General features: G+C 41.0%; 1 protein-coding gene across 4 annotated transcripts in view; it reads right to left on the bottom strand.

Moving 5' to 3' along the window:
- PARD3B (par-3 family cell polarity regulator beta) overlaps positions 1 to 24127 on the bottom strand; it is a 2266259-nt gene that overhangs the window by 2139493 nt on the left and 102639 nt on the right. For all 4 annotated transcript variants that reach the window (XM_073633364.1, XM_073633363.1, XM_073633365.1 and 1 more), the window contains exon 2: positions 19971 to 20072. In XM_073633364.1, coding sequence (XP_073489465.1) covers positions 19971 to 20072 — 102 coding nt within the window. The remainder of the gene's footprint in view (positions 1 to 19970; positions 20073 to 24127) is intronic.

Below are 24127 nucleotides of genomic sequence, written 5' to 3'. Positions count from 1 at the left end.
CAGTTGAAAAACACCCCCACAGCATGATGCTGCTACCACCATGCTTCACTGTTGGGACTGTATTGGACAGGTGATGAGCAGTACTGGTTTTCTCCACACATACTGCTTAGAACTAAGGCTAAAAAGTTCTATCTTGGTCTCATAAGACCAGAGAATCTTATTTCTCACCATCTTGGAGTCCTTCAGGTGTTTTTTAGCAAACTCCATGCAGGCTTTCATGTGTCTTGCACTGAGGAGAGGCTTCCGTCGGGCCACTCTGCCATAAAGCCCCGACTGGTGAAGGGCTGCAGTGATGGTTGACTTTCTACAACTTTGTCCCATCTCCCGACTGCATCTCTGGAGCTCAGCCACAGTGATCTTTGGGTTCTTCTTTACCTCTCTCACCAAGGCTCTTCTCCCCCGATAGCTCAGTTCGGCCGGACGGCCAGCTCTAGGAAGGGTTCTGGTCGTCCCAAACGTCTTCCATTCAAGGATTATGGAGGCCACTGTGCTCTTAGGAACCTTAAGTGCAGCAGACATTTTTTGTAACCTTGCCTTGCCACAATTCTGTCTCTGAGCTCTTCAGGCAGTTCCTTTGAACTCATGATTCTCATTTGCTCTGACATGCACTGTGAGCTGTAAGGTCTTATATAGACAGGTGTGTGTCTTTCCTAATCAAGTCCAATCAGTATAATCAAACACAGCTGGACTCAAATGAAGGTGTAGAACCATCTCAAGGATGATCAGAAGAAATGGACAGCACCTGAGTTAAATATAGGAGTGTCACAGCAAAGGGTCTGAATACTTAGGACCATGTGATATTTCAGTTTTTCTTTTTTTAATAAATCTGCAAAAATGTCAACAATTCTGTGTTTTTCTGTCAATATGGGGTGCTGTGTGTACATTAATGAGGAAAAAAATGAACTTAAATGATTTTAGCAAATGGCTGCAATATAACAAAGAGTGAAAAATTTAAGGGGGTCTGAATACTTTCCGTCCCCACTATACACACACACTATATATATATATATATATATATATATATATATATATATATATATATATATATATATATATTACAGCAGAAGACGATCTAGGGGTGCCAGGCACTGTATGTCCGCCGGCATCCACCGATCGTTGGTAAAACACACAGAATTGAGATCTGCCTATGTAAAAAAAGGCAGATCTGCATTCAGACAGGGGGCAACGGATGAATTTTGAAGGGAATACAATCCATCTCTTCCCCTAGTAAAAGCAGTACACAAAACACTGGCTAGGCACACAGTTAACCCTTTGATTGCCCTAGATGTTTAACCTCTTCCCAGGCAATGTCATTAGTACAGTGATGGCGCTTTTAGTGCTATTTTTAGCACTAATCACTGTATTAGTGTCACTGGTTTCTGCAAAGTGTCAGTGTCCAATTATCCACCGCAATATCACAGTCCCACTATAAGTCGCTGATCACCACCATTACTAGTATAAAAAATAAAGAAACAAAATAAAATATACTATAGTTTGTAGATGAAATAATGTTTGCGTAAACCAATCAACATACACTTATTGAGAATTTTTTACCAAAAACATGTAGCATTATACATATTGGCCTAAAATCATGAAGAAATTAGATTTTTTTTCTTTTTTTTATTATTGAATGCATACATTTTTCAAAATTGTCTTTTTTTTTTTGTTTTTTGTTTTTTTGTTTATAGCACAAAAAAAATGCAGTGGTAATAAAATACCACCAAAAGAAAGCTCTATTTGTGGAGAAAAAAAACTGACAAAAATTTTATTTGGGTACAGCGTTGCATGACCGTGCATTTGTCAGTTAAAGTAACACAGTGCGTATCTCAAAAAATGGCCTGGTTATGAAGGAGGATAAAACTTCTGGAGGTCAAGTGTTTAAAGGGTAACTCCACTTTTTTGGTAAAAAATAGCAAATATGAAAAAAATTATTTGCCCGCTTGAGCTGAGAGCTCCGCTCCATACCGCTGCAGCGGCGCCCGTAGCACTGAGCGTATTTACCCAGGAGGCTTCACAAGGCAGTGGGGTGTCCCCTACACACCCGGGCACGTCCCCATATGCCCAGATCCGCGGCAAATAGATTTACGGCCGCAATTGGAGAAGGCAGAAACGGAGGAAAAATCCAAGATGTCCGCCACACGCCACAACATCTCCTCAGACACACAAATCCAGCCAGGAGGAACAGGCAGACTACAGGTCAGAGCCACCCCACATCCCACAGCACCTCACTCCAGGGAAACAGATGGAGCTCCATATGGCCAACACACCATCCCCAGCTTCCACAGAATCCCTGATCGAAAGATAACCCCTGGGGCCCACTGCAGACAGGCATCCAGGCTATCACTACCACACTACCCAGCACAAGGACACGGCTATTCGAATGGAGGATCTCTTCCACAGGTTCTCTGAACTTCTAGACAGAGGCCTTTCTCAAACTGCTGCAAAAATAACCGGTGACCTAAAGGCAGATTTTCATACCCTGGGTAACAGGATCGATGCAATTGAAAATAAAATGGAGGAAGCAATCGCTGCAACGAATCAAAACTCCATGCACACACACGGTGCAGGAACAACTGAACCTGGCCATGTCATGCATCGACGACCTGGAGAACAGATCCAGGAGGTACAATATTAGAATTAGAGGACTCCCGGAGACCATAACGATTGTACCAGAGACAGTGCAGGACCTAATTAAAAACCTGCTCCCCAATATCCCTCTCCACCGTCTCGAACTCGACAGAGCCCACAGGGCCCTTGGACCCCCAAGGGACATCATCGCAAAGCCCCATCACTACGCCGTAAAAGAGGAAGTGATGAGACAAGCTAGAACCGCTCAAGCTGTGCTGTGTCAGGGCCACCAGGTGCAGATCTTTGTAGATCGTTCACCCTCCATGATCCAACGGAGGAAAGCCCTAAAACCGTTGCTACACGCATTAACCAAGAAGGATATAAAATATAGATGGGCCTTTCCCTTCGCAGTCAAGTTCACCGAAAAAGGGAGACAATAAGCCTTCTCTACCCTGCCTGAGGGAGAGAAACTACTCCTACACCTGAAACTCATTTCTCAAGAGGCTGCAATGGACACTTCTGGCACTGGCTCTAGCTCAAACAAACGACCGATACCCACTAGCCCACAATCTCCTCTGTGGATCAAGGGCAAAGCAAAGAAGGCCAAAGACAACGGACCTGAAGCCAGTGTTCTCAAAGAAGGTTCTTTTATTCTTCCGGACCTACAGTTTGGACCAGTGACACTGACACAGATGTTTCGGGATCCTCTCAGCCCAAGTCACATGACTCCTGTTGATCTTTAACCTTCAATTAGTTGATCTTACGGTTTGCTGTTATCGGTTTGTGTTTTGAGAACAGCCCCAGGGATAAAGCTGGGACTACCGTGACTGACCGGGTCAAACAGGCTCTCCTAATGTTGTTCACTCCACACCCCCAAAGGGTATTGCAACTTCCAGCTAAGGAAGGAACGTTATCTTAATCCTCAAAAGGACGCCCTGCCTTGGGAGAATTAGGGGAGGGGTTTACTTGCTGTGGGATGGGACCCGGGGAAACTGTTTACTGACGGGCGCCGGGGGACCCCCCGCTCCCTTTATGGGGGGGCTCCTCGGAGCGCCGGCTGAGGTTTGAAGTCTCATGCAAACTAAATTCACAAATAGCTATGCTTTAATCTATTGTTTACTTGCAAGGTACTTACTCAACTAGGGCGCCCTGTTCTGGGATGGAACACTTGCGCATCCGCCCAACCTTTGGACACTTGTTGGTGTCTGAGGGCTGGGAAGTCTGTGCCATGTTGGGACAGACACAAATTTTATTTAGTTCAAGAAATTCGGGGGGCATCTCCCTCCCCGAAATCCAGTTCTTACCTCTAGGAGAGCTTCTTTTGTCTTTTCTTTTCTGTCTCCCCCTCTCCTCCCCCTCCCACTTTCTCCTTGAAAAAGTGCCTAATACCATTATCTTTTTCAGATCACCAACACTACAGCCAGGAAACGGGCTCACGTAAACAAGAAGGGGATTTCCCCGAAAACACAATGGCCTCAGGACTTAGAAGGGTTAGTGGGGGTAGGTTGCACCGCTGTTTATCCCTTATGCTCCATGGGTGAAGGTCCGGACACCAAAATTCTCATAGCTTCCCACAATGGCCAAGGCTTCAACTCCCCGATTAAGCGGAGAAAGGTTGTAGATTACTATAAATCACTCAAGCTAGACATTCTTATGTTGCAAGAAACACATTTCCCTGCCCGATATAGCCCCAAGTTCCTACAGTCACACTTTCCGCAATTCTTTCTAGCCAGTGCAGAAAACAAAACTAAGGGGGTTGCGATCCTATTATCAAAATCATGCAAATTCATGAAAATCTCTGACTATATTGATCCGGAAGGGAGATTTATCCTAGTGAAAGGCACACTGGGGAATCAGCTTTATTCCTTAGTATTACACACCCAACAGAAGACAGGCAAAACTTTTCAGCACCCTATTGAATACTCTTTCCCCAAAACTTGAAGGAACGATCATTTTCGGAGGCGACTCGAATGTCACATTCGAACAGGGCCTAGACAAGTCAAAACCACCTAAGTCCCAACTGATTCGTCCAACAAAAGAGCCTAAAAATAGCGAAGACTCTACATGCGTTCGGCTTAGCTGATACATGGAGAGAACTCAACCCTTCCAAGAGGGATTTCATCCACTACTCCCACCCTCACAATACATACGCACGGATTGACCACATCCTTACGCTTTCAACCCTCCTCCCAGTAGTCCTCAAAGCCCATATCAGGGACTCAGCTCTATCGGATCACTACCTAGTAATCATATCTATCCTCTCAGGGGCACCGAGAGGCACACGTGGACAATGGAGACTGAATGAGTCTTTGCTATCTGACCCCGCCAGAGTAATAGAACTAAGAAAAGCCCTGCAAGAGTACTTTACACTTAATAGCACAGAGGAAACTTCTGCCGAAATGCTCTGGGCTGCTCACAAAGCATTCATTAGGGGCAAGCTCATTCAGATCTCTACCCAAATTAAACGGGAAAGGGAGGTCGATATAGATTGTCTTGACAAAGTTTATACTTCACTTAAAACGTCTCACAAAAAGGACTCTTCCAAATTCCCCATGAACCTAACTGATAAAGCTAGACTAGATCTCAACCTTGCACTCATGGCAAAGGCCGAAAAATCGATCAGATGGAATGGACACAAATTCTACTCCCAAGTGGACAAAATGGGCCCCATATTGGCAGCTAAACTCTCTCCCCGCCCCAGATTTCACAGTATGCCCAAAATCAGGATAGAGGGACAACCCCCCATAACCAATCTAGTCAGGATACTTGACGCTTTCCAAGGGTTCTATTCCAAACTTTACAGCACCACCACTCAGACCCACGCAGACTCAATCTCACGGTTCCTGGAGGGTCTGCCCATCCCCTCCCTGAAAGATACCCACAAAGACAGGATGGACTCACCCATCCCAGAGGAGGAGGTGATGGATGTCATTAAGGACCTCAAAAAGGGGTCAGCCCCAGGACCTGATGGCCTATCCATACCTTACTACAAAACTTTCACAGACACCCTGACGCCACATCTGACCAAATTCTTCAACTCTAAAACCAAAGGAGACCCCCTTGATATCCACCTCAATACGGCTTAAATCGCAGTCATACCCAAACCAGAAAAAAAACATGAAGACGTCAGCAACTATTGCCCAATATCCCTCAAATAATTACCTAAAAATTCTCACCAAAATATTAACGAACAGAATGGCTTCTTTCATCAGCCAATATATAAAGACCAAGTAGGCTTCATACCCGGCAGACAGGGCCCCGACCAAATCCGAAGGGTAATAGACTTGATATTAATCCTATAAACCAATTGGGAGGGGGGACCAAACAACAAGGATTCATCCTGTCATTGGACCTTCAGAAAGCCTTTGACACTGTATCATGGCCATACATTTTTTCACTATTAGAGCGCTGGGGCTTCGGGGCCAGATTTATGAGTATCTTACAGGCTCTCTATTCACGACCGAAGGCTCTCATTAGGTTACAGGGACACCACTCCAAACCTATAGACATCACGAGAGGAACAAGACAAGGGTGCCCACTGTCCCCACTAATCTTTGCAATAGCAATTGAAACCCTGGCGATCGCGATTCACCAGAACCTTGACATTAAAGGAGTCACCTGTTGGGATCAGACACAGAAGTGCGGTCTTTTCGCAGACGACGTCCTATTGTTCCTGACCTCCCCCCTCACTTCTCTCCCCAACCTCTGCCACACACTAGAAGACTTCACTAGAATCTCGGGACTCAGAGTCAATTACTCTAAATCGCAAGCCCTTAATATTTCGCTACCTCCTAGACGGTCTCTCTTCTGAAACAGTCATTCAAATTTGAATGGAACGACACTGCAATTCGTTACGAGGAATCTCACTGACGACAAAAATAGAAACCCTATACAATCACAACTACCCCCCACTTTTCAGGAAACTGGAGGCAGAGCTTAAACTCTGGTCCAAACACAAACTATCATGGTTAGGTAGGATCAACTCAATTAAAATGACCCTACTTCCTAGAATCCTCTACTTCTTCTGCTCCCTCCCCATCAGGAGAGACCAATTACACTCCCTGCAGAGTAGAATTTTGAAATAAACCTGGGGAAGTTCAGGGTATCGCATTCCTCAGAGCACACTATTTTCACATAGACGTAGGGGCGGGCTGGGCCTCCCCAACTTACACAAATATTTTCTTGCAGCCAGACTAGCCCAACTCTCCATAATTTACTCCAGATATGGAAAACCAGATTGGGCGACAATTGAAAGACAGGCAACCCCCGGCATCACATGAGATTATCTCCTTTGGTGCCCTAAGAAGACCAGACCCCCCCATACTATCTCCTGTCCTATCGCACTCTTACACCCTCTGGGACAGCCTCCGAAACAACACTTTACTGGTCTCCACAGGACGCCCCCTCGCACACCTCTTCCACAACCCTGATTTTCCGCCAGGCTTAGACATCACAGATTTCAGAGGTGGTGTGGACAGGCCGTGGAGCAGAGGGGAGGTATATCAGTGGTCTATTCGGCCCTCACTCATCCTAATGAAAAAACCTCCTACATGATGGCATGGGAGGCAGATTTCCAATGCGAATGGGAGCTAGAGACCTGGCAAACGACATTCACCAAATCCTTCAAGGGGATCCAAAATGTCTCCTTGATGGAGGCTACCATTAAAATTCTAACCAGGTGGTACCTTACCCCCACCAGGCTGGCAGCCATTCTTCCTTCAGCAGACCCTCTTTGCTACAGAGGCTGTCAGTTACTGGGCTCAATGGCTCACATATGGTGGGAATGCACTAAGCTCAGCACATTTTGGAGACTGATCTTCAACATGATCAACATGGTGACAAGTTGCCAGATCCCTAGATCTCCTGAGGTTGCCCTCCTTAATGCACACATTCCACAACTCCCTAAGGCTACGCACGTTTTAATCCACTTTATTCTTCTTGGGACTAAAATCACGATCGCTAAAGCCTGGAAAAAAACAAAACCATCCATACAAGCAGTCAAAACGGAAAATATCATGGATTATGACACAAGAAAAGCATTTTGACAGACACCACCGTTAAATTTCAAAAGGTTTGGGAAACTTGGGCCAACTTTGTGGGAACCTCCCTTATTCCTTGAATTCACAAAGTAGCACACCACCCCAAGGCACCGAAGTAGGCACTCATCTCTCCCATCCCCTTCCCAACCCTACCCCTCCCTCTCTTCACCCTCTCTCTTTCTTCTCTTTCTTTCTTTCTTTCTCCTCTTCATACAGATTTCTGTTGTGCATTTACACAGTTTATAAATAGTATGGGACGGTCTTCTTGATGCTGGGCTCACTCATATAGCCCAGTCATCACCCAAGGCAGGCTTGACATAACCGAGGCGGGTGCTTGGGGGGGTGGGGAGACTCTGCCTCTGGTACAGCTTGATCCCGACAGGGGTGCTGGGGGTGCCCCACTCCTCCAGGGGCCTAGCCCCTCTTCTGATGATTTGTCAGCATCCTCAAGCGGAACATAGAGACAGCCCACCCATACTTTCCTTAGGTTGTATAAACTGTCACTAGCATACTTGCACTGTTTGTATGTTTTTGTATTACTTCGGGGGCCTTCCCCCTGGAGCGATTTACCATGCTACAATTGTACTTTTTGTCTTCACTTGTTCAAAACAATAAACACTTATTGAAAGTAAAATAATTATTATAGCATAAACAATTGCTACCCAAGTCATATTGTAACTGAATGTTATTAAAGATTACATGTCCTTTTCAATCTGTAGCACTGCCATTTTCTGTAAAATGCAATTAAATATGGCTACTTGTCTATGAAATGTCCCCCAGAAATGTCATTTCCTGCTGTGTGATTGGCTTACTGATTTTCCCAGAAATCTGCACTAAGATAGAATTCAAATTTTGGGCATCCTCTGCAACAAAAATGCCATTTTTGGTGAGATACGGGAATAGGAAATTACTTCTAAAGGGATTCACACCCTGTCACCTTCCTCACTAGAACCCTGCTAGTGTAGCAGCTGATTAAAAATTATAAAGTCACTCCTATTCTCATTCACTTTGCACATGAACACAGACACACAGCTATTTTTTAAGAACACAAGGTAGGAATCTTCAACGAAGTTTGTTGAAATCTTTGCAGTGTACATCACTCAGAGAGAAAAGTTTTTTTTTTTTCTCAACAAAAGTGGAGTTACTCTTTAAATTGCTTTACAAATGAAAAACTGAAATGATGAATGAATACTTTTGCATTCCAATGTCCAGTTTGTGCATCGCCATTATCAATATCTTAGGTTTGTAGGTGTCCACAATTGTACATGGGACTTGGCCCCAGGAGGTAGGCTCAGGATAACCTGGCCTTAATGGAAGTGTGTAGAATGCCATTTGCCATCAATCAACCTTGAAGACGAGTGGCTCTGGAAACAGTAAGGGCGTTCCCTTTAACTCTGCAGATGATGGCAAGGGAAAGGCTCTTCCATAGATAGGCTGCTTCTTAATGAAATGTATGTAGCTTAAACTGAAGGGTCAGTTGGGCTAAAAGGAGTAAACCTCGTACACACGATCGGATAGTTGGCCAACAAAACCGTGGAATTTTATCCGAAGATCGTTGGCCCAAACTTGTCTTGCATACACATGGCCACACAATTGTTGGCCAACAATTATGTACGTATTGACATACTACGTTGTTTTTCAGCTCTTTACTGCCACCCTTTGGGCTCCTTCTGCTAATTTCGTGTTAGTAGAAGTTTGAGTGTTGATTCGCGCTTTTCATTTCACACTTTTCAGTTTGTTTCTGACCGGCCGTTCGTCAACCAGCCAAGTAGGAGGAGATAACGTGTTATTTATTATTGGCCTTGGAGTTATTGCTTTGACATTATTTTTTGGGTTGATTAATGATTTAATTTGGTATATTTTCTATATTTTTGGATGCATAGAATGCACTTTTTGGTTAAGTTCTATTGGCACATAGAATATCTAATTTTATTTGTTTTCTTTTTTTAATGCACAATAAAAAAAATTGTGGAGGATAATACATGGCTATGTGTTTTACTTCAAATGACAGTTTGGGAGTAGGAAGTTACATTTAAAAAAATACAAAATGTAAAATTGACAAGGGACACCAACATAGTTGTATCTTTGATTTAAAAAAACTACAGGATAATGGTGTTGTGGTAACTTGCCCAAATAAGAAAAAAAAAAAAAAAAAAAAAAAAAAAAAAAGCTTAATATTATTCTTGATAATCACTAGAAAAAAAAAAGCCTTTGAAAATGTGTTTTCAATAACTCCATCAGTACCACCAACAAAGCAGCTTCATTATTATCTCATTAAAGAAGAAGAGAATGTGCGCTGCATTTCGAGATTTCATAATTTGCAGCTTCTGGCTTGTCCTTGCTTCTGAGCATGTGTGTTTGTACTTTGGACATTTGTCCGACTGACTTGTGTACACACGCTCGGAAAATCCAACAACACACATTTGTCTGTGGAAAATTTGAAAACCTGCTAGCCAACATGTCTGCCGAAAGTCCAACAACAATTGTCCGATGGAGCATACACATGGTTGGATTTACCACCAACAGCCTGCCGTCAGAAAGTCAGATCGTGTGTACGAGGCTTAAGGGTTATATAACCCGTCAGATTTTTTTTTTTTTGCCATTTGTGTCCCATTTGGGAGATCTACCTTCACTTTCTGTCCCATAGCCAAACAGGAAGTAAGAGCAAATCGGGTCACCAGAACTTGCGTCTAAATTGGAAGATTTCCCTCTATTACAACCCAAAATGTGGAATTTTCTTTTACTTTCACTTTCAATGACAATGGTAAATAGGACAAATGAGGCACAGACAGCAATACAAACTGACAGCAATACAAGCTTCTATTTCTGAAAGCACTGCATATTTACAGCATTCCTTATTTACAGCACTTCTAATATACAGCATTTGCAGTGGTCCACATGAAGGAGGTCAGCAACAGACACAGGAGAAACCGGATTGTAACACAACTTATTGACAGATTAAATTGGAAACATAAAAAGTTACAAAACAAAAAAAAAATTTAATCAATCAAGTGGATACACAAATGAGCACGATCTTTTCATTTAGATAATTAGAGTGTGGGAGAGGCACATTGTTCATAAAGAATGACAGGTTATAAGAGTGATATATACAGGGCTTGTACCCCAACCTGCGCAAGGAGAACTAGATAATGTACTAATAATGTAAAGTGACTGCTGACACTGGCTGAACTACATACATTGAGATGACTTGTCCAACAAATCATACTGCTTCAATACGCACTCCCCCTGTTTCGCATCATTACTGAAGCACTTAAAAACTGCAGAGGAAGCATTAAAACTGCTTCTAGGGTGTTTGATTTCAGTGCATTCTGCAAATAGACAATAAACATAAGTGATTGTCATCGGTGGAGCATGGAATATGTTGGATAGTAAAAGATGTGCAATGCACTTAATGATATATTTCAGCTGCTAATAAAAAAACCTTAAAGCTACCCATTCATAAGTGCATTATGTGTCAGTCCAACAGCATATTTCAAAAAATATGAGCAGTTCAAAGCAAATTTAACCTGTCTATCACTTGAGATAGAGAAAAGTGACAACTTTATCTTGTAATAAAGAAAAACATGTTTCTCGTTTTTAAACAGGAGGTGGGAATGAGGAAGGACTTTTTCATGCCCTGTACATACAGTATATCAGTCTGTTTGTTCAGTGTTACACCGAAGAGTACCAATTTCTGATATTTAGAGGTGTATTGCATCACGTCACAGGAACTGTAGAGTCTCTGCATTTGTTTACAGCCATTTTGTTTGTTACATTTAACGTTCACAACAGAAGTGAATATACTGTATATTCTGTCTTTTCCAAAGTAAACATTTCACACTTGAACATTACTAAATCTAATATGCACACGTAAACAGGTGAAACTGTCAGAATGATTGTTGTCCATAAAAAATGTAAAATATCGCTATCAATCGGTTATATATAGGCCCTATTGTCTTTCTGTGTCAGGACAATGTATAGTTTTAGCTGAACTCTGGTTAACAGTTAAATACACAGTTGATCTACACAAATATGAACTGTCTTTAGCAGTAAAAGGAGTTGTAATTCTGTCCAGCCAGTTTTGTGATTCTTCTGCCTCACAGCAATTCTACAAATACAAAATGCAGCTTTTACTGCAATACTTTGCTGCTACTCTCCTACATTGTCCCCTGTGATCCAGCCCCTGTCTACAACCAAGGTGAATGATGCCCATAAATGTGCATGCAAAGTAACAGGTTCAAACAAAGAGGGGACACAAAAAAAGGAGAAAAAATGCTGCTCACCCCTGGTATTGAGAAAGGAAAAAGAGAAAAGTTCCCCCAGGGTGGGGTTTTTGCAGCAAAGTGCAAGTATTGAGTCAAAAATGTAAAAAAATGGAAACGTTTATTTTACAAAAATCGCATATCATGAAAGTTAAAAAATGAGCTCCAGTAGGAAGTACTTTAGACTTATAAAATCAGACATACATTATACAGACATATTTCCATAGTAACATTAGACAAAAATGTCAACAACAGGGAAATGAAGCTGACGCGTTTCAACCCGTATACTAAGGGTCTTCTTCAGAAGATCAGTCTGTTGAGAAATATATGGTATAAGTACACATGTGACAGAGTACTTACGCACAATGAAAATGATATACAGTGCATACACGTGATATAATTACCCAACAATGTATGTCCAGCAGGAAAAAAGAAGCCTCCTACATGGAGATCCCTTTAAAAGCTGCTTGCTCTCTCTCCCCAAGGGGTCTCAAAGCACCTCCACCGACACCGCAACTGACTTCTCGTAAGCCACATCATTGGACTACCGCCCCGTTTTTGGTTGCGGTGTCGGTGGAGGTGCTTTGAGACCCCTTGGGGAGAGAGAGCAAGCAGCTTTTAGAGGGATCTTCATGTAGGAGGCTTCTTTTTTCCTGCTGGACATACATTGTTGGGTAATTATATCACGTGTATGCACTGTATATCATTTTCATTGTGCGTAAGTACTCTGTCACATGTGTACTTATACCATATATTTCTCAACAGACTGATCTTCTGAAGAAGACCCTTAGTATACGGGTTGAAACGCGTCAGCTTCATTTCCCTGTTGTTGACATTTTTGTCTAATGTTACTGTGGAAATATGTCTGTATAATATATGTCTGATTTTATAAGTCTAAAGCACTTCCTACTGATGCTCATTTTTTAACTTTCATGATATGCGATTTTTGTAAAATAAACTTTTCCATTTTTTTACATTTTTGACTCAATACTTGCACTTTGCTGCCAAAAACCCCACCCTGGGGGAACTTTTCTCTTTTTCCTTTCGCAAAGTAACAGGTTCAACCCAGTACCTCCACTTCAGCGTCACTTAATCACCTTTCTTCCACATCCTCATTGCTCTGTTTGGCTACTAACCTGTGTAATCTATGAGTTGCTTAACTTGTAGCTTGCAAAGGGTTATAGATTCTCCCTGTGTGACAGCACTGGCCCATAACTGTCACAATGAGTCAGTCTAATTTCCCTCAATATATGTTAGATACTGGGTATGTTCCTCACTCCTGACAGCAGAATGCATGGGGAGGGAAGTAAAAGTGATGTGGAGGGGGGGGGGCATTAAAGGATAAGTTCACCTCTTTAAAAAATAAAATAAATGCACAGCTTTTGCAGAAAAAAAGTGCATTTCTTATTTTTTTTACTTGTAGCCTGTAAAGCCAGATCGCAGGTGCCATGCAGGACTCCTGCACACTTTTCAGTGTATCCATCTGCTCGTACCTCAAACAGGTAGGCAGATACACGTGGACAGGAAGAGGCAATGAACTACCAGAGTTCAACAGTGCTATGGTAGTTCACTGAGAACTACAAGCCGACAGCTGCAAAGGCTGTCAGAATTTGTAGTTTCCCATTCATGGGTGGGAATCTTACATATTCCACCCTAAAAACAGGTGGAACATGTAACGTGTTCCCAAAAGTGAACTTATCCGTAAAAATTAATCTGGTTGCTTTTAAAACTAATCTGCTTGCAAAGCACACATTTTGTTTTCAAAAGACACTGTTGTTACTTCAAACAAAGCAGTGGAAAATACATTTGAAATACTTACCATCAATACCTTTTACATCTCACCCCCTCTACCCCACCAGTCACTTGTGGGTCCATTCAGAGCTGCATAGAGAGAGATGCTAATGACATATCGGCTGGGGGGGGAGGGGGGTGTCATCAAACACATTTTTTGGTAGGCAGTTTTGTGTTAACTGTTTAAGATTAGTGCACGGATTAAAAACTGAGTACATTTTATTATAGTATTGTCCAATTAAGGTTTTTCCGCACATGGCCATGCTTAAGTACTTCTATAAATCTGTATGAAAGTTCACATATGGATATTTGTAAATAAGGATTTTCAGAAACACCCAAAGGTAGTCTTGAAGGTACCAGGTGACTAGCAGCAATGCAGAATGCAACAGTTTTGATTTAAAGCATATCCACGGCCAAAACTTAGAATCCCTGTCCAATTCCAGTTACCCCTGTGCCCACTAGAGAGATTCATCCCCTTTTTGTCCTATAACCATTCTCATCAGAACATAACGTGATAGGAACTCCATAATTTTAAAGTTCTCACTAGAACAGGAGAAAAAAATAATCTCCCAATGGGAATACCTGTTGCAGTGACAAATGACTAAGAGGGAATCACCTGTCACTTGGGAGAGATTTCCTCTTACTTTCTGTTGTGGCTCCAGGACTGGAAGTGAAAGGATTTCCCCCCAGTAGGACACAGACAAAAAATGACACGAGTTTTAATAATTCCCTTATCTATCTGAACTTAAAAAAATGCTTTAGACACACTCTAAAGTCTTTTGTGAGCATATACCACTACCTGTAGAACTATGGACATCAAATATTTCCATTAACGATGGCTAATAACGTAGCAAACGTACATGTCTACATGTTTATTCAATTTATGAGTTCACGTCACCTCCTTCACTCCATGGAAAGTAATTGACAGGGAATCACAACCCTTTAGAATGATTATGACGCTTTTTTATGACTATTAACTCTTGTTATTACATTGTGTTCTTGGCTCTGTTTTATTCACTTAGAATTTACTATATTGAATAGATATAAAATAAGGAAACATTTGCTTTTTGTTGTCCTCTATTATTCTAAGGCAAACAGCAGTAAAACTGTTCTTGGATTTTGTTACAACACACTATAAAGCAATCTACGTAATTTATACCCCAGTGTCAAATAAACTTTTAAATATACAAGTAAGGTTCAAAATATGTGTTTTTTTTCTGCAGGGGTTCATGCACTGCTCTTCTGGATAATGTTGTAGACACAATATTTGATTCTCTAAACATTAAATCTTTCCAGCTGAAGGAAATTGTTCTTGTGCATCAGGTCTTACCAGCTCTTAAATCTCAAATGGCAAAATTGCACAGGGTATCTTTGTGTTTACAGCAACATGCAACATTTTTCCTCTTGTTAAATAACCTGTTATACAAACCAACTCCCAAAAGTGCCCGAGCTTGAAACTATTTAAAAAGCATTTCTGATGTCTACCCTAAATCAGGTATTTTGTTGCCTCTCCCAAAACCATTTACACTAAAGAGGATCCATGAAAAGAAAAGCTTTTTTTTTTCTTTTTAAAGCATATGCCAGTTTAAAATAAAACCCGTGAGGATCAACATATGGGACCTGCCAATACAACTTTATATTTATAAGTGCTGGTTTCATTGCTGTCATCCTGCTCTTGGCTTTACATGCTAATGAGTCACTGCTCTGGAGCAAGCATGCTACCACTGAAGTCTGAATTCTGTCCCATATATCTTTTCCAAGGCAGTTACTCACTAGGCATTGATCATGCCGCAGCTTCCTATACAATCATACATGGTGCTCAGTGCACATGACTACTGTAAGTGTACTTGTTGGTTTTAATAAGTTGTTTTCCTAAATGGACTTGCCTTGAATATCTTCTGGTATTGAAGACAACAGTCTTACCTGTATTACAGTATTACAACATGAATTTCTGAATGATACTGAAGTTAGTTTAAGCAGAGCTCCACCCAAAAGGGGAAGCTCCGCTTGTCCCCCCCCCCTCCACTGCCATGTTTGGCATTTTTTTTTAGGGGGAAGCGGGTACCTGGTTTTGACAGATACCAGCTACCACTTCCGGGTAAGATCACTGCAGTGATCTACAAGCATGTCCAGCCCCTCTACCTTCTGGGACTTACAGGTCCCAGAAGACAGCGGGTCCATTTACAAAGTGCAGCACGACTCGGGCATGCACAGTAGAAAACTGACTGCTGGTTTCCCTTAGTGAAGATGCCAACGCCTGTACCAGAAGCTGATTGAAGAATCAGCTCAGGTGCTGACATCGCTGGATCCCTGAACAGGTAAGTGTCCTTATATTAAGAGTCAGCAGCTACAGTATTTGTTGCTGCTGACTTTAAATTTTTTGGTGGGAGACTAAAGCTCCTCTTTAAGCATGGCATATTTATTGTGCTTTTGATCCTCTATAATAAAAGTTTCAGAAACTTTGGTGAGTCTCTTTACCATCAGGTGACATAGTGAATCTCACTGGGCGCAGACACAAGAGAGGACTGGAAGGACTGTATATATGAAGGTCTTTCATTCATCACCAGTTTCCCATCCCACTAATCACAATATTGGATTATAAATCTTTTTTGATAATGGGACTTTGATTAGCACACACATTTTTAACTATATATTTTTAATTTAAGTTTTTTGTATGTGATTAATTTGGATATTGTATGATTGTGATTAAAAGCGCCATTTACCTAATTGAAATATTAGATTCTTCAGAGAAGGTAATGTGGAATTCTCTAAACAGTAACCCCCCTTTGAATTATATATATTTTTTCACTTTTTTTTTTTTAATAATTTGTAGGTTGTTTAACAGTTCAATAGCGCAGTGTTCGCTAATCATATATTGACACCACTGACCTGAAAGAACCTTTCAAATCCAAGTCTGGCTGTAGGTTTGTGCATATTACAAACAGACTAAATAGCCTAGGCCTATGATTACAGCTTATAAAGCAGAGGAAAAGAAAAGGCAGAGGTAAGGTGTTATATATGCTAATTTGCTTGCTGCTTCTGTATATTTGAATGTATGAAAAACACGCTTATACATGGTTTCTATTGTATCATCTAACATATAGCACATGGCTGAAATAAAAAACACTTAAACATTCCACTAGGTGGCAACAAACAAAGGAATGAGTTTTGGTTTAGCATCATTTAGCAATAAACTGAGGTCATACTAACCAGTTTGTTTACATTTTATAAAGAGCTAACATTACAACCGTCACTAACAGCGGAGTAGGCTTGTTTCTGATTTTTCTATTGAATGATACATTTTAGTAATAGATTGCAAACTTGTATATCTATAGAAAGTTATCTCTCTTGGAAATGTTTGTTTTCAAACAACAGTCTATTATTGGCCCTGCTATTTAATCACAAACTAAAGAAATGCAAGTGGTGCAGAAACTTAAGAAGAGAGATATTATACCATTCAAATACCCGATCTAGTGCAGGGTGCATGAGCGATTATACAAACACATTCAAATATCTGATCTAGTGCAAGGTGCATGAGCGAGCATACGAATACAAGCTTTTCTCACTGTGTGATCATGAAAATATCTGACTTGTCAAACACAGCAGGTTTTTGCACAATGGGGGAGATTCCATATGGATCTTGCTAATCAGTGACAGGCTGGTGTTCAGCAGCATCCTGGTCAGCATTTCTGCTTAAGTTGACAAAGGTAGGGAAGGACTTAGTGTTAAAAAAAAACAGAATATCTGAGCTTTTACAATGGTGGGGAACTGATTATTATTCTTAACCTCCATTTTTTTCATGCCCATATTAGGGGTCTTTTGCTTTGAGGCAGACATACATTATGTGGTCTGACTGGCACCACTGCTTGCAGATCATCATAGCGGTGCTCACTGTCAAAGGAGTAAATGTGCAGTTCATAAAGTCAAAGAGAAACATCCCCTAACACAGGGAGATAATGCCTCCTTTGACAAGTTTTACACAGCTCTCAATGCCGGAGGTGCTAAAATGCACATTGCAGGGCCAAGGGTGCTGGTAATGGCCATTTTCCACCTCTAAAACACTGGCTTTAAAAAGAAGAAGAGGTATTCCATCTCTATTCCTTGATGATGTAATGTACTGTACAAGATCATGGCACAAAACTTGCATCTGTAACATGCTTCATGCATCTGAGCTTAATGATTAAAGGCTCCTCAAAGTTTACCTTTAAAAAAAATAAATGCACATTTTTTGCAAGTAAAAAATGTAAATTTTTTATTAATTTCTCAGGAGCCTGCAGAGCATTGCATCTGCAATCAGTGGATCACAAGTGCAATGTCAGGCTCCTGCACACACTCCCTCCAGCTTTGTGCCCATACCTCTGTAAAGGCATTCAGTTACAAAGCTGGAGGAAGAGTGAAAAATGGGCAAATAAAAGGGGGTGCTAAAAAGAGGTGTAACAGGTTGCTATGGCCTCTTTCACACTGGGGCAGGAGGTGCGTCGGCGGTAAAGCGCTGCTATTATTAGTGCGATTTACCGTTGTTTTAGTTGCGGTATTGAGCCGCTAGCGGGGCGGTTTTACCCCCCACTAACAGCCGAGAAAGGGTTAAAAACCACCGCAAACGCTTTGCCGGCGGTATAGCCGTGATGCCCCATCGATTTCAATGGGCAGGTGCGGTGTATACACCGCTCCTTCACCGCTCGGAAGATGCTGCTAGCAGGACTTTTTTCCCGTCCTGCTAGCGCACCGCTCCATTGTGAAAGCCCTCGGGGCTTTCACACTGGAGACACAGCAGCGGCTGTTTTGGGTCTGTTTGCAGGCTCTATTTTTAGCGCAACAGCGCCTGTAAACCGCCCCAGTGTGAAAGGGGTCTAAAGGTAAACTTTAAAATCCTTTAATATCATTATGCCTATAATAGCATAGTGGACCTATCCTTAAAGAGTGAGGATTTGCTGCCTTATAGGTAATATCTAGTGACATGACAGTGACAGTGCTCTGCAAAACCTACATTGTGCCGGACATGTACCGCTGCTCAGGCACTCCTGTTCCTGTATCACCTCAAAGATGGAAATTTGCAGTGTGAGATCATTTAAGACTCCATTCACACTGAGCTGAGCATCTTTGGTAGTTTTGGTAATTTTACCTGACATGATCTTTTTGAGTTTCAGGTGTGAGCTTTTTTTTTTTTAGTTACTAGGCAAGTTTCAAAATATCACTGCTCTCTGGTGTTAGGAGTCACCCTAAGTTGATGTTCTGGTCATACTTTTAACCATTTAGTTGTAAATGAGGCCTAAGGCAAATTCTGCCCACTCCAGCCTCTGCTCACCTCACAAGATATGGGGAATCTTTCTGAGCATTGCAGAAACAGTTTGTGATGTCATTGCTTAATAAAGTCCTGAAAATTCAAGCTAGAAGCCGATTGCTTGCAACGCACAGCTGTTCCAGATTCTGGCTGCTCCAGACTAAGTAAATTGCCCTCAGTGTTTTTCTGAGGGTGTGCGGAAAGTACCTGAAGACCAGTAGTGTTAGGATTTCTTTACTCCTACTTCATTCAACCTAAGCAAGTTGCAGTAATCAGTCTTCACTGCTCCTCCTCAAGGGGATGGGTTTGATATATGAAAGTAAAGTCCTGCTGCTCTACCAAGATAGCTGCAGACCACACCAAAACACTGGGGTGGATTTACTAAAAGGTAAATAGACTGCGCACTTTGCAAGTGCAGTTATGCTCATTTTCCCCAGAGCTTAGTGAATGTGGTAAAACACTGCGGATTTCCATCAATAAATCCTGGAAACAAAAAAATTTTTTTTTTTTTTATTTTCCTTGCACCTGATTGGGTATTCTTTTACAAAGTGAAACTTTACCACATTACATTTATTAAGTAAAATGAGTGCAACTGCACTAGCAAAGTGTACAATCTATTTGCCTTTCAGTAAATCAACCCCATTGTGTGGAATGAGACATAGTAAGTCTGCCCTGGGAAAGAAAAAAAAAAAAAAAAATCAGCAGGCAAGGAGCCTACGAGCTGGTGACTATTACTTGGCTCTGTGCTTTTACAGTCATAAAAATATTGATAATATTACACTGAAATTACAATATATATTTAGGTCATATCTTTTGTCAAAGGCGTATTTGTGCTCAGAAACAGAGCTTTCTGTGTAGCGATGTGATCATTTCAATCTATAACACAGTAAACCATGTTACAATAGAAAATCCCAGGACTTTATAGTTATGTCACCGTTATAAGCACCGTTTTTTTTGAAGGATGGTTTTCATGGGCTTATACTAAAAACTAGAAAAATGTAATAAACCAGATGTTAAATAATGTTCTACCTTGTCCTTGTCTTCAACAACATCTGCTACAATATCATCAGGGTCTAATATCCCTCCATCTTTGTATTCTAGATGACGGATCTTCACCCAATATCCTGGTTCCTATAAAAAATAAAAGAAAACAAAAAAGGCATTAATTTTATTAACTATGCTTTGTGTAAGCAACACATGTGGCTAATTTGGCTGTTAAACCATTTGCAGTAATAGGAAAATACCTTGAAGGTTAGAGACATCCAAACTGTTTATATTATCATTGTATGCCTTGCATTTTTTTTTTTTTTCAGATGCCCACTATAAGAATATTTAATGTAAACCAGAGTTTTCTTCTACAGTGTCTTATAGCAGAATTGTTAAACCTTCTTTAAAGCCCATCTCTGGCTTCACATTCAAAGTAGGGTTATGGGTTCTGCACTGAACTTAAAGAGGAACTGCAGTCTGCTCACATAATTTGTAATAAAAACATCTTTGCCATTCTGTAGCTTCCCTCAAACCACGTTGCATATTATTTTATATATACTGCAATTCTGTACTTGCCATATATGCTGCAGAAACCTCCCTCCACTGAGTCTGGCTGCATCCATTTTAACCGTGGGCAGCTGAAGCTGCTGCCTGTTCACTTCCTGAATTTACACAGACACACAGAGGCACACCTCCAGCTCTGCAGCTCTCATTGGCCCTCTTATGACTCATCTCCCTTCCCTTCCTGGCAAACTCTCACCAGAGAGCGAGAGCTGTGCATGTTATAAGCCTAGGCTAATGACCAGACAAAAAACAGGAAGTGGGCTGTATAAGGTATTTACTGGCAGAAAAAAAACATGTTTTAATATTCAAAGTTAAAACAACAAGGGCAAAAGATTTAATAGATGGAAAGTTAAAAAAAATGACTGAAGTTCCACTTTAATAAGTCAGAGGAGCTGCAACCACTGGGATCATAGAAGAAAGGAGTCTGCAGGGACTCATTTTACTGCCTGGAGGAAGTCTACGAGATGGGAGGATTGGGCAAGTAAAACTGATTTTTGCAGCCCCCCATGCTTAAATAAGCAATACTGCAAGGGAGTGTTTTTCTTTTCTATAGAGTTCAGATTTACCCTGTTAAAAAAGGCATCATTATAGAAATGTTGGTTCTGCCATGCCCAACCTGAAGGTGTAGGTTCTCAAGCTATTACCCATAATTTCTGTTTTCACTGGTAGCTTTAACAATTTTCTTTTACTTTATCACTGGGAGGGCTACTAATTTGCTGTTTCCCAAACCAATCAACCAGATTAATGTGCTTGTTATGCTTTTCACTTGTGCTTGTTCTGTTTTATAATGATTAAGAGTCAGTGAAAAGTGTGCTGTGCCAGAGTCCACTATTGACATATTCTATAACAGGCTTAGAAAATGATGTGGCCATTTCCTTTTTTAATTCTTCAGCATATCTATAACTGTTAAGGTATCTATAGACAAAAGATTATAGTATCTGGCTACAGATTTTCCCAGTTTCAGCAACAATGTCATGAGCAGCTGAAGAGTTGACAAAATTTTAAACCTGCAAGTTTATGGAGGACACTCGTTTAAGGTCTATAGGCAGCCTTAGGCCTCTTTCACACGGGGCGGACTTTGCCAGGAGTCTGCCCGCTCAGTGGGGAATCGCTGAGCAGGCAGATGGCTGGTCCATGTCTTCTCTGCTTATGCAGAGCGGACACAGACACAGCCTGCTTCCTCATGGGAGATTGGATGTAAAACGGACCATCTGTCCATTTACAACCAACGGCCATTCAATTCGATAGACGGATGGAGAACAGATTCCCCATCTGTCTGTTTTTGGCGGATAGAATCGGATGTCGGAGGGTATCAAGAGACATGTCTGTTGACACCCGCCGGTCTACAGAGGGCTATGCATGATCCGATCGGGTCCACCTTAAAAACTGACAGGCAGACCCAATCGGTTAGCCCATGTTAGCCCAATATATAGAAGTTTTTTGTATTTTTTAATCAAAGTGGAGTTATGTTAGGCTGTGAAAATAGGTGCACGCAGTGCTTACACACTAAAAAAAAAAAAAAAAAAAAAAAAAAAAAAAAAAAGCACACAGTACTTGTATAAATGAATGTCTACATCAGGAAAAGCAGATTCCACAGCAGAGCGGGATGTTGAGAGTGAGATCCCTGACCCATCTTGAAGCAATGGCACCTTATCCATTAAGGTGCCCTAGATATATTGTAGTTGCTTGATACTTATCCACCACCATAGCCTGGGTCCCATATAAGTTGGAACTCTGACAGCTGGAAGATCTACAGAAATGTCCTCCACTAGACATGATGTACAGGCTCCAGCTGTTCAGAGTTCCTTTGGACTGAAATGAGCTGCATTCATCTTATGTTTGTGCTTACTCATATTAAACTTGCCGCTTTAAACGCATTAGCTCTATGCACCTTTTTGTTTCTCTATTGTAAGTAGTGCTAAGGGGAGATTTTTTGGATGAGTAAAGATTTTAAAAAATATATCTAATCCACCCCTAATCGTCCACAAATCTGTAACATCACTCTAAACTATAGAAGCAGACTTGATCACCTTTTTACTGATGTTTTCTGGCTAGGACCTGGCATTGTTTCCAGTGCTCAGTGTACTGGTAGTCATGTCACAATTTATGTATGTGCCACTCAGTTCAGTCATAGGAAATGAGGGCCATCCACAAGCTATAATGTAGTCACTGGCACACCGCAATTCAGACACTGTTGGGCAGTAAGACGCAGTAAAAAAAGGCTCTGATCTGTATCTAAGGTCTCCAGTGGCATGATAAAATTTGATAAAGATGCTGGGCACACAATTTAAAAAGGATGGTATGAGATGGTTAATAAGGTGATTTTTTTAAATTGCATTAACCAATTTATCTTTATAAACTTTAAAAAAAAAAGTGAAAAATAAAAAATAAAAGTGGGCTGAGGCCCAATGTAGCCATGGGCACTTTGCAATTTTTATAATGCTTACCCAATAGATATAGATTATATATCTATCTATATATACACACACATATACACACACATATATATATGCACACACACACATTTATAAAAAAAAAAAGAAAAATGTTATTAGATACTCTGATTATCTTGTTAATTAATTACGAATAACTATTTTTGCTCCCATAATGTTGTTCTCTGTATCTGTAAATTATTGATACTACAGTATCTAGCAGAAAGCAATTCTAGTCAGATAAACTGTTGCCTTGAAACACTTTTGGCAAAAATACCTGGAATACCAGGCCAAAGTGCAGCTTCATGACTCACAGAGTAAACAAATCTTTTTTTTTTTCAGTAGTAGGAATACTTTTTTGTATGAGCTGGTTAGCTGTCAGCATGAAAACATCATAACAATAGCACACTGTAATTCATTAAAATGTGTTTATTAGCAAAAGCACTAATCAATTCATATATAGTCTAATCTATTTCATGCAAAAAAAAAATAAAAGAGGGGTGTCTGCGGCAGATCAAATATATTGTACACAGAAATGCAATCACCTGCAGCACCTTGAAAGGGCAACAGTCAACCCCATGTTTGTGTGTACCTTGTATAAAAAGAAATGAGACAACATATCTAAGAGTATGTTTTTTTTTTTTTTTTTGCCACTTTGTGTGTTTATGGGGGTTGTTGGGTGTTAAAGGAAGCAGCAAACTGATATCCTTAATATAAATGATAATAAATATTAACAGCTTTCTAGATAGTTTTCTTCTAGCCAGGGTTTGTCTGGAAGTTGTGATGCACTTTGCCGATGAACCCTGCTCACTCATTAGACTGGGTAAGTGAGCTAAGAGCACAGCGCACCAGTCGCCCTGAATACAAAAAAAAAAAATCATTCTCTTCGTTCCTATCAAGACCTCCTGCTCTCTAGGTCCCTCGTCACCTCCTCCCATGCTCACCTCCAGGACTTTTCCAAAGTCTCTCCCATCCTATGGAATGCTTTACCCCAATCTGTCCGCTTATCTCCTACTTTATTAGCTTTTAGACGATCCCTGAAAACCCTTCTCTTCAGTGAAACCTACCCTACCCACACTTAACAACAGTTTTTTCATTTTCTCCATCAGCTCACCCCCCAGTTATTACCCTTTATTTCCACTTGACACTCCCTTCTAGATTGTAAGCTCTGATCCCTCCTGTATTGATTTGTATTGTAAGTGT

The sequence above is a fragment of the Aquarana catesbeiana genome, linkage group LG06 (genome assembly GCF_042186555.1).
Source record: "Aquarana catesbeiana isolate 2022-GZ linkage group LG06, ASM4218655v1, whole genome shotgun sequence".
Taxonomy (NCBI): Eukaryota; Metazoa; Chordata; class Amphibia; order Anura; family Ranidae; genus Aquarana; species Aquarana catesbeiana.
Note: the sequence above shows the minus strand (reverse complement) of the source record. Positions and strands in the feature narration are given on the sequence as shown.